The sequence below is a fragment of the Opisthorchis viverrini genome, assembly GCF_000715545.1.
Source record: "Opisthorchis viverrini unplaced genomic scaffold opera_v5_5, whole genome shotgun sequence".
Taxonomy (NCBI): domain Eukaryota; kingdom Metazoa; phylum Platyhelminthes; class Trematoda; order Opisthorchiida; family Opisthorchiidae; genus Opisthorchis; species Opisthorchis viverrini.
Genome location: NW_008751661.1, coordinates 3,395,550 through 3,406,927, shown reverse-complemented (window position 1 = coordinate 3,406,927; position 11,378 = coordinate 3,395,550). Strand labels below are relative to the sequence as shown.

The following is an 11,378-nucleotide window of genomic DNA, read 5'->3' as shown; positions in this document are numbered from 1 at the left end:
CATCATCATCATGACATCAATGTTCAACACCGATGCTTCGCTGTCGTACAACCATGATCTATTTGAAAGCCTTAGAAGAAAGAAAAGAATGGAGGTAGACGGGGGAAGCAAGATGTTCACACAAATGTCCAAAAAAAACCTAAGCTTTTGTTCAAAACAGGTCTGGTAAAAAGCCTTATAGTGAAGAAAAGAATGGAGGTAGACGGGGGAAGCAAGATGTTCACACAAATGTCCAAAAAAAACCTAAGCTTTTGTTCAAAACATCATGGTCTGGTAACCTAATTAATTCCTTGGCCCGTCAGCAAGCGCAAAGTGCACAAATACGAGTAGTTCCACGACGCACCGATCGCAGTACGACATGCAGTTTTCCTTGCCGCATACACCAAACGGGTGCCGATACCACCATTTATTTATTTATTATTTCTGAACCCTCTCGTTCTCCCTGTTTACGCGTCATTCGTAGGTTCATCCCAGCTGTGGGAACCCAAGGGAGTACCTGCAGCGCTCCATTGCTCACACGCACATAGCCTCCTGCCCCTTCCTCAGACATTCCTCGTCTGTTTTCATCACCGCCTTCACTGTACAAACCTTGGAGCAAGTTAACCACTGACCCGATCTAGTGCAGACTCTTGACACTTTCAATGGACAGCTTATAGGAGACTTGAAACATGTCATGTGACTACCTCGGTCCCACGACAGGAACCACATGACACAGATGCACACCTACTGCAAAAGGTACGCATCTATTCAATTAAGCCGGCAAATCTTCTAGCATCATCCAGGATCATCTTCCCACTGCAGAAAACAGAAGAGTGGTGACGACCGGAGAGTAATTGTTCCGGAAAAGTTTGGAAAACAATCAATAAATTGTTTTCAAAGTAGCAGCAGTGACAGATTCACGAGCCGGACCTATGCCGTCGACCGTAGTCTGGAGGTCTCTGCAATAGAACAATACCTGGAAAACGGAGTTTCACTTATAAAAAAAACAAGGGGTACGTGTTGGCGTTGAAAACGACCTGCAACTCATGATGAGTACACGCACAACCATACCAGTTAGGCGTGCGAATTTCCAGGTTTGGCAAAAGATAAATGTAGTTCCGAATAGCCTGTTTCATCAAATTCTGATAAAATGGGTCCCAGATCAACCAAACTCAACCATCAAACAGTCGAAAATCAGATCACAAAATAATATATTCTGGTTCTCGAAAAAATCGACGGGAGCATCACACATACGGGTAAAACACATGTGAAGCGGGCCGTGTGGGAACTTTCTGACGGAGATCGAGGTCGAGGGGGTGAGAGATGCAGTCAGCTTCGCATGACTTGCACTCATCCATCACAGGGGTTTCACCCGCATTCTGTTTAGGAAATGCGAAAAGTCAGAATGAACAATGATTTTCTGGTAAAAATGGAGCATTATAAACACAATCAAATGCACCCAAGTCACCTAGATGAAGCAGTTAAAAAGTGACATGCAATTGAGTAGTTTCATCACCATCATCATCGATAGGAGAACATGTGTTCCATAATGATCCTTCGCTGGCGTAGAATATTTTTGTGTGCACTTGGTTGTGCGTTGGCTGGGATACTGTCATATCGCTCACACCTGAACAGGAAGACGCTTAGGGTACTCGACCAAAGCCTTGGGCTCAAAAGCCTAACCGCAGGCAACGGTGTTTGGCGGGAAATGCAAACGCATTACCATTTTTATAGAACAAGTCGCCACACGTTACAGCGCCCCATATGAAGGGCTGGCAGACTGTGTTGACCGGATCTCTAACCCTTGGGAAAATTGTTGCACGGATACCCTCAATGCGTCGGGAAGTGCACAAACCATCACAACACGGTAAAAATCCAGTCTCTTCGTGAGAGATTGAACAGTTGCATAAGTAGTAAGTTACTTTAAAAAGGAATAGACCGAAAGTACTCATGGGACAAACAGTCAGTGATGTCCGTATGGTCAACGTTTTTTCCCATCCATGTTGCGATAGGATACCAAGGAATTGGGATTTGGAGTTCTTCTCAGTGGCAGCTTGAAGAGATAATGGCGATGTTTACTAGGATCAGCTGTTGCGCACTTCTAATTTGAATATCTTTGCAACACGGGTGCAGCCACCAAATCTGCACAAAACATAGTTTCGATTGAATTTTCAATTCAACAACTTCCCTCACATGATGAAAATATGCTTCAATCTCAAAGTGTGACTCCTTCAAGTTAGGTAATGACGTGAGGATTTGATGAACTTGATCAGTGCGCCCAATACTCCAATCCATTGAAAATGGTCAATATGCCCCTCAAAAAAGAACACAAACTCACAAATAGGAACGATAAGAGTTGGCCAGTAACCTGGTCCGTTCGTTCTTATATTCTTAAGCACTGCACAGACCCACTGACATAGAGTCCTAATTGCGCGAATGCGGATTAGTCGAGGTGCGATGGGCAGAGCAACTTCAGTCGCGAGGCTAAGTAAAGGTTAAGTACTCCGCATTCTCTAAAGCCATAGCCTAAGGTACATCCTCTTGCTGTTGAGTAGAAAACAATGTTGGCGGAAGAAGTCACAGAAGTTAGTGAGTACTACTTTCATATGGAACACGAGGACATACAAAATAAAGTTGACTCTATCGGGTACTTCAAAAATACTAATAATGATGGGGTTGCTCTTCATCGCCTATGAAAAACTTAGTAGCCGATAGATTTTGACAGTTTGTAGCCATGTAAACTTGGTCAAAACGGTTTTCCGAGTATAGTTACGTTCTTATTGGTTGCAACCCGAAATGGGATAGGGGCGTATGAGATATCTACCGAATGTGACACTGAATCGAATTGTTTTAGGCTTGAAAACGGATGAAAGTCTGAGTACGCTCATCAGCGCACGTGGTCGTGAGTGGCACTGGGCATCTCAGATGGGGTCACGTTATCAAATGACGTATGAAATAAACATGCTGATACCGGCTCACAGCGGATCATAAACTGCAAACTGCCTATTTTACCTCATTCCCTAGTGACTGAGGTTTTTCAGTTATAGCCCTGGGGGATGTGGAATCACTTCACCCAGATAATTTCACAGAAACGATGTAAAAACCGCAATCTCACACGCATTTCCCTGGACGCAGCCAGCCGGTACAGTTATACTCATCCTGCACAATTCGTCAACTTTCTCCCGCAAGTCCATCTTTTAGGACTACCACCTTGTACCAACCTTTACGGAAACACAATTTGGTACCATTCATACCGTTCGAAAAAAGTCTCCAAATAGACTGAATAACTGCAAACGAATGGTAGCCCCAAACTAGTAAAAACCTCGCATCTCACTCAGGTTAGCCGTTTGTAAAGCTCATTCTCCATCACAACCTTGTCATCTCTCAGGATCCAGACTACAAAACACTCTAGATTATTTCGGCTTCATTTGCTACACGACATGCTTCAACGACTATAGCTATCTGGAAACTGAGAGACATCGAATTTCTCACTAATTTCGATTGCCAGAAAGTGGCAAGACAATGGCCCCCGGGACGAATGTATTGGTATCGCACCAGGCACGGTTGCCGAATGTACTCGCGGAGGCAAGTTTATTCAAGAATTTGCATTGGAAAAGACGCGACCAGTGCAGAAAACACTGCTGTTTATCGGTTACCTTCATTGGTGCTCTGTAGTTCAGCAATGATTAAGGATAAGTCATGTAGATAAATGAAAGATCACATCCTAATATCAAATAGTGTAGGTGTACCCTAAACCTCCCAGTTGGCACGTTAGGTTCGGATAAAGTCAGCCCATGTTGGCACTGACCAGCTTGCGTCGGGTCCAATGTCCACGGAGGTTTCCCCACTAAAATAACTTACGCCGAAGTGCAGCTTGACGCTTTTCCTGACAAGAGATGGACGCACACCCATTACATTGCGGCCAGTTACTGAGAGGCAGGTGGCAAAAAGGAACTACAATCGCAAATCGGCACTTGATCTCGAACCATCAAACAACAGTGGAAAAATACAGCATGATGAGGAACTCAACAGAGTTCAAATCGGCCCCTTACATGGAAGCCTCAGTTGCCTCCGATAATTCTCGAGAAGTTTTCCAAATCGTAAGAAAGACGGCTCCACAAGCAAACTCAGGGGTTGGGATGAACATAGCTCAAAAGGCTTAGATAACCAAAGACTGTCCCTTTTGGCGCCATTCACGAAAAAATCGATATCGTTCCACAACGTCTACGGGAAGCACCAAGGGTGATGCGACAACTGAAGCGTGTCAAAGTCCTACGGACATAAAAATTGTCAGAAATGCCCTTCACATAAGTGGTCAACTTTGTCACGGAATGTTGATAGACTTGGAGTACATAAGGGAAAGAAAGAGCGGCTCACCCCAGACTGACACCACCGGAAGGCTTTTTAAGTTCAAGTTCATACGACGAATTGTCCTTTGACGGTTTGATGACAGTCAGTAAGATGGGAATCTGTAATATATTGGAAACAGAAAGCAAAAAGCATGCGGCATACAGCTTTGTTATTGTAAACAACGAAGGGGAAATAAGAAGGAAGAGACTGCTGCGTTCGCTGTTTGTAGCGTGTTCATTAGGCCTTACACAGAAATTAGATGTCAAAACAAGGCTTTAATTCAAACCTCACCACTCACGTTCGCAGGCGTATTGTGCATCACTGTCGATATATCACGTAAGGTCTCGAAATTTTCAGCAGATACTGAGCCGAACTGCGTGATTCTGTCGCCGACCTCAAGTCCCTGTGCAGAAAGGAATAAAAGTGGGAAAGAATGGTGGCACACACGACAAAAATTGCGAGATGGAAACTTTAAACTGCTTGTCTGGAAAACGGTCTAGCTTGCGTGCATCAATCAAAAGCTAGATAGTTCAAATGAAGAAAATTAGACTTCTGTGGTTCTGCAAACGCAAAGCACTGATTACTGACATTTCGAATGTCCAAGATCCCCGGTTGTGTAAAACGATGCCTAATATCTTACACGCACAACTACGCACTGATGATGTCACCTCGATTGGTGATGAAACGTTTGCAACCAAATTGCCCAGCTCAGCGAACAAGCCAACGACCATCTACGCTACCTGAGCTACCGACATTCTCCTCTATAGAAAATCTTAACTACTAGTGAGACGGAAAGTAGATTAAACAAATGGGTAAATAATAGAGCGAGTTCGCTCAGCAGACAGACGGCTAAAAGTTGGGGATCTGATTCGTTTCGATTGAAAACACCTATTCTCATCACATCTTCTGACTAAGAAGGAACTTTGGGGGTCGTGGCTTACACGCTGGTACAAGCATGAGGAGGGAGGAATGTGCGCTTCGTAAAATTAACACCAGCTTCGTAAAAATTAACACCATACAATAGTATGGTGCCGTTGGAAGAGAAACCATAGATTCACTTTATGTCCAGCATCGCACTTTTCGTGCTCGCTGAGCAAAATTATCGGACGACAAACTTAACGCTCCATAATAATCCCATGCACATATACCGATATAGAATATGACTGTACACAATAGTTTGCTCTTTTATGACACAACTGTGGCTGGATTTAGTGTACTATGCGCTCGAAAATACTTCTTGAAGTCCGAGTAGTGTGAACAAGCTACCCGGAAGCCATCCCGCGGTATTTTAGTTGTCCGGGCTGCGTAGTTCCATGGCTGCGGAGTAAACAGCCTTCTCAGTGGAACGAAACTGAATTTATCCGTGGATTCGTGATTACAGTACCCACAAACGAGATACTCACTCGCATGGTTTAGGAACATAACAGCGTCCCGAAGTTGGCATGCGTCGAAATATAATCGACGGGACTCACCACACTCTCGGCAACTCCACCAGGTTGCACTTCCTCTACCACGAGAAACGCCCTCAACTGTGGTGCCTTGGCAGTTGTAGTACTTTGGATTTTTGGTTCTTCTTTCACTTCAGTCTGTGAAGTTGGTCCTGCTTGTCTTGCAAGTTCGTGAAGATGGTGTAAACAGCCTTCTAGTTCATTCATCACTTGTTTGTGGTCGTTATTCAGACCTACACTGAGACACAAGAAATGGAAAATGGTCAAGCCTACCGGAAAAAATCTGCCATATCAAGACTCGCTAGCACTCGATTTGGACAAAAAACAACCCGTCCAACAAGTGGTGTAACTCACGTATTATGTTGTTTCGCGCTACTCGTACCGCCACCAAATCTATATCTGACCGAGGGAACCCTTCTCGATCAACCAGTGGGGCATGAAGACCGACATTTCCGTTCTATAATAGGGAGACACATAGAAGGACCTTAAACATATCGGTGGACACAAGAAAGTTGCTTTCGTGAGAAGAAGGAGGAGATTCTGATGCTAGTTGTGTCAGTCTGGATAGCCGGGATTCGATTACCTGGATACTGAGATGAGATCAACCGCTTCAATCCAGATATCAGCCTACAAGTTATGCTAGAAGTTATAGCATTCTTATCATTGTTGAGAATCACCAGTAGTGCATAACTAACGAACCACGAAGGTGACTGATAGGGCTGGGCTTGATGGGAGTTGAAATATCGAGTTTTGCAAAATATTCGCGGAGATTGTGATGTCCCCACCCCTCAGACGGGTGACGAAACTTTGAAGGCAACTTGCCAAGCTGAGCGAACGGATTAACGATCACTGCATCTACAATCAACTGACCAGTGTGAGAATTATTTTCAGTCCCATCCGACAAGGCGATATAGTACAGTTATTGACAGTCAACCTTGTCGCATCAACCGAACGGTTCCAAATGCACTTCGGCAGCAGCAGTGTTTTACTGGCACAAAGCCACGCGACTTTTTTATGGAGGGAAATGTTGGTAGCTCAGCCAAGCGAGTTCATCTGAAAACAAGTCGTACGCTCAGGCTAACAAAAGCCAGAAGGGATGCAGTCCTAGCCAACCACAAACACTCAATGAGGTGACCTTAGTAAAAATTCCCTGACTTGAATTTGACGCCATTTTTGCAGCCCATCCAGCAAACCACAGGGAGATCATAGGCGCCCTATTCTGGAAACGCTGTGGCGCCTGTGGATGACTAAAACTTTCAACCGAGAAGTTGTCAACCGAGGGACCAGCTGACGCGTAATCAAGTGGCGCTGTATCCTGTTTAAATGCAGGTTAATCACTGCTCATCCACTGCTCGTGACCCAACGGTTACATGTTCAAGCTACTAGCCAGAAGGTTGCCCTTTTCGAAGCTCCCTGGAGTTACGTAAGGTGTATACTGCTGATGAGGACGATAAGGAAGAAACCACGGTACACTGCCTCTTGGTTTTTTGGCATGGACCGGCTTTACTTACAGGGCAAAATCTATAGTGTAAATCCCAAAACCTCAGTTCAATACCAACAAGCACACAAAAATGACTGAGACTGGTAGGTAATGGGACAAATGGTGCACGAACCGCTTCTAATACTTCGCTGAAAGTTTGTATTTCTTTTTCCAAACTGGCCTTCCGTGACGAAAGGTCGCCAATTCTCGCCTTCAACTGGATCTGAGCAACTGTCAGGGTATCCGGAGCCATCTCACCAGCAGACGTGACCTTGTGCGAATGCAAGGTATCCTGAAAACGGTGAGAACAAAGTTAATTGGCGGGAAACGAAGTTAGCAATCACCTCGTTTAGGGATATGAAGTCTTGATCCCGTTCATCCTCAAAACCAAAAGTCGTGTCAAACCCTTCCCTCAGAAATGCGGACATCTATCAAATAGTTATGGGCATCAAATTCGGATACCAATTGATAGCGGAAAAACAAACGGCACGGCTGCAGTTGGCTCAAAGCCCAATCCTATAGAAACTACGGTAAGTTTCCCAATAAAAACTCATCAGGAGAGAAACAAGCAAATCCGTAAATTCAACAACAGGGTTTCCCACCAAACTCTGAGTGCTACTCCCTGAAGAGACATCGATTTGAAGGAAGAGAATTTTTTAAAAATTATAAAAAAATCCCCCGTGATGCACGTATTATTGCGTAGTATCATGTAAGGCAGACACTATATTACCATAGTGAAAAGGGTGGCTCAACCTGGTGTACTTTCATTGGCTAGCCGGTATGAGCGAACACTACTAAAAGTGGCCAATAAGTATCATATTTTGATTTCTCATGCCATTCATCGTAATTCTTCTTCAAAAAGAACACCACAGCATACCGCCCCGAGTCACCATCCTGTACAGAGGATTCACTTTGAAGAGCACATGACCCCCAAGATCTCGGAAAAGCCTAGAACCCCTAGATGTGTTCTCAAGATTAACTCCATTTGTGGACCATTTCCAAACATTATATTGGTGTGCCCCAATTAGAAAAAAACTACGGGTGAGCATTCGGACGTATTGAATGGTACTGATGTCTGGTACAAAAACATGGATCGAGCCAGATTGATCCACACGGCTAGTGATTTAGCCGAACACACAAAAACAATTTTCAAACAAGTGAACATTTGGTATTTCCTTTCAGGCAGAACCCAAGAAAATGTGGAACAACCTCAAATCGGCTAAAAAAGAAATAGCTGCCAATAGCTGTGGAGTCAATGCACAGCTACACGGTTGCAGAAGGTAGGGTACCGTATCAACACCATCATCATTGTCAGTTGTAAAAACCGTGTACTTGTCGTACACCGGTTGTAGCTGTCACAGTTTCGTTCACCGATGATTCGGGGAGGTGGGGTAGATAGCTGAAGGTACCGTAACAGGGAAGGTCAACAGGAGGGAGACCAAACACCGTCACTGTTCCAGTGAAATGATCCCCATATTTCATATTTCGTCTCCCGTCTGCCGGTCGGTACTTACTTTCTGTTACTCGACCCTGGGTTTTATCGTTCAGCTGTAACAGCCTTTCGGTACCATACCACCTGAAGGAAGCATGAGGGCTGGGATACTGCCAAGTTGCCCAACCCTAGACAAGGGAAATCGAGAGGCAGAAGTCGGGTTCGAACCACGGACCTTCCGGTCAGTAAATTCACACTCTAACGAGTGAGACATCTCGCCCCCTCTGGGTTTTATGCGCGAATACAATCTACCAAACCTGAATAAGTTTTAAACAGCACGAGTCCAAAAGCACGAAATTGGAGCTTATTATGTCTACAGTTAGTAGGACCTTGTCAATACAACACAGCTCCATACGAAGTGAGACTTACTTCCTATCGTTACTGGGTTAGGAACACGTGAAAATTCTATGCGATATAATGTGCTCATTTCTGAGGGAAACCAAGGGAGTTCAGAGAGCGCAACCTTCGGCCTAGAAGGTCGAACACTTAGACGCGTGCTAATTCTATGTATATAGAAGAATACAACAACGTAGAAGCCGACTGGTCCGACAAAGAAGCTGGTGAAGACCAGATAGGTGCAGCGTCAAGGAAGTCTGAGAACGTAAACGCAAGTGAGTATTCTAACCTGAAACGGTTAACGACAAGCGCGCATTTGTACGGGTCAAATGCAACTAAAACTAGCACGCGACTACAATGCTACTGGGCCAGTCTTATCCCTAAACTCTTCACCAAATTTCGGAAGCTCATGATTTAGTGAGTAAACATGCGATGGCACCGTGAATGCCTGTTAGCAGAGATAGGGCCGATGTACGGTGTTTCTATATTCTCCAGCAACGAAACATGTAAGCCGCTCATGCTTGAATAAAACGGGAACTATGGCATATATCACCATAATCATCATCAAAGACACTCATGCACTCATTCTTCACTGCCGTACAACCATAAGGTTTGTCTAGGACGGTCTCCTTCTCCCAGATAAACCCAAATAGGCTAGACAGGCACTGAGTGAAGAATCCACCGCCATCCTTGAAAAGAGCAGGTGGAAGGTCGTCAGGACCAGCAGCACGATGACGCTTGAGTAGAGAAATGCATTCGGACACTTCTGAGACTGAAGGCGGCTCCATATTTACAGTCCACCTTTCTGTAGAAGGCCGGGTTTCTGGATTGTGGGTAGCAGGTGGCCAGCTGAATTGCTATTCGAAGTACTGTGCCCAGCGGTCCAAACGTTCTGCTTTGCTGCATATCAGGGAGCCATTTTGGTCCCTGATTGTTTCACTGACAAGAGGTTTCCGAGGACCAGTCGAACGAATCAAGTGGAACAATTTGCGCACGTTTCCAGCATTCTTTGCATCTTCCATTTCTTCGACCTTTCGGGTCCACCAAGCTTCTCGGTCTGCGCGGACACTCAGTTTCACCTGGCGTCGGATGATGCGCCGGATGGAGTTGTGGTGACGGCCATGTGGGATCTGTCGCCGGGTCTCCATAAAAGATACGGTTCTATCAGAGATCCAATGGTTGGATGAGGTTGGCTGGGTTGTACCGCAAGCAGACGCTCCTGCTTTGAGTAACGCGTTGGATATTTTAGAGCTGAAAAGTTGAGGTCCATTATTTAAGTTTAGATCTCTCAGTCCAGCCGGTTCCATCAATCCGTTACGAACGGTAACGCAGACAAATTTGTCTCTCAGTAGAATGGAAATACAAAAGTATATCCGAACAATCGCCGAAAATAACGAACAGATGGACATTTGTTGTCTTGTAGGTATCTGAAGGCATTCAGAAAAAGGGGAAACCTGAAGACTGCTCAAGCGGGGAAAACATAATCAACGGTCAACCATCCTCTCCTAAAAAAATATAGGACCCGTTGATCAACAAGCTATCTATTCCCAAGCACTTCTAATGTTACGCTAGTCACGTGCACTCCGAGAATGGTGTCGTTTCTTAGGCTGCCTCGTGAATTAATGTTCCGAATAACTATTCAAGCTATCAAGAGATTGAGAGAAGGCTGAGACAGTAAAAATTACTAGGTTGTTTGCCTAGCCTCCATACCCGTTTATTTCAGTTACAGAAATCCAATAAAAAACGAAGCACTAACATTAGTTACTCATTCGATTCAACATTGACGTGGCACATGACCACATCCTGTAATTATCTTGATTAATTAACACTTTTACACACACGGAAATGTTAAAGAATAAAACAGCTGCAGAGTTCCAAAAAAGATCATGCAATCGGTAGGAAGAGACTAGTTTGGTCAGTCTTGGACGGGCCCAGCCAATGGAGGAGAGGTGAGATCACAAAATGAGGGCCTCCTCTAGTGAGAAGCGCATCGTGGTGATAGTGATTCCTCGGGGCAGAGCTATTAAGGGATAAGTCCTCACGACGGTCAGTAATCCCAGATGGCCCAGTATCTACAGACAAACACTTAATTGAAAACTAATTTCGTGTTCAAGGGAGGGTGAAATGAAGAGCCGCCGAATATCTCATCCATCATGTTTTTTTCAGTAGCTAGCTGAACTTATGAAATTTACTTCCTAGCTGACCAAAGGAAGCCTGAGTTTCTATACCTGAATTTAAGTACTTGGATCAAGATTGAGCAGTACAACGGGTTCAGGGAGTAAGTCATGGCAGG

At 44.7% G+C, this 11,378-nt stretch overlaps 1 protein-coding gene across 1 annotated transcript; it reads right to left on the bottom strand.

Annotated features, from left to right (window-relative positions):
* Positions 1-1,201: 1,201 nt before the first annotated feature.
* T265_00546 (hypothetical protein) lies at positions 1,202-9,873 on the bottom strand (the record flags this gene model as incomplete). The annotated part of the gene is made up of 9 exons (XM_009164350.1): positions 1,202-1,358; positions 4,357-4,448; positions 4,628-4,732; positions 5,802-6,010; positions 6,132-6,234; positions 7,391-7,549; positions 8,590-8,877; positions 8,925-9,006; positions 9,668-9,873. 9 exons carry the CDS (start codon positions 9,871-9,873, stop codon positions 1,337-1,339), a joined length of 1,266 nt encoding a protein of 421 aa, XP_009162614.1.
* Positions 9,874-11,378: the final 1,505 nt, after the last annotated feature.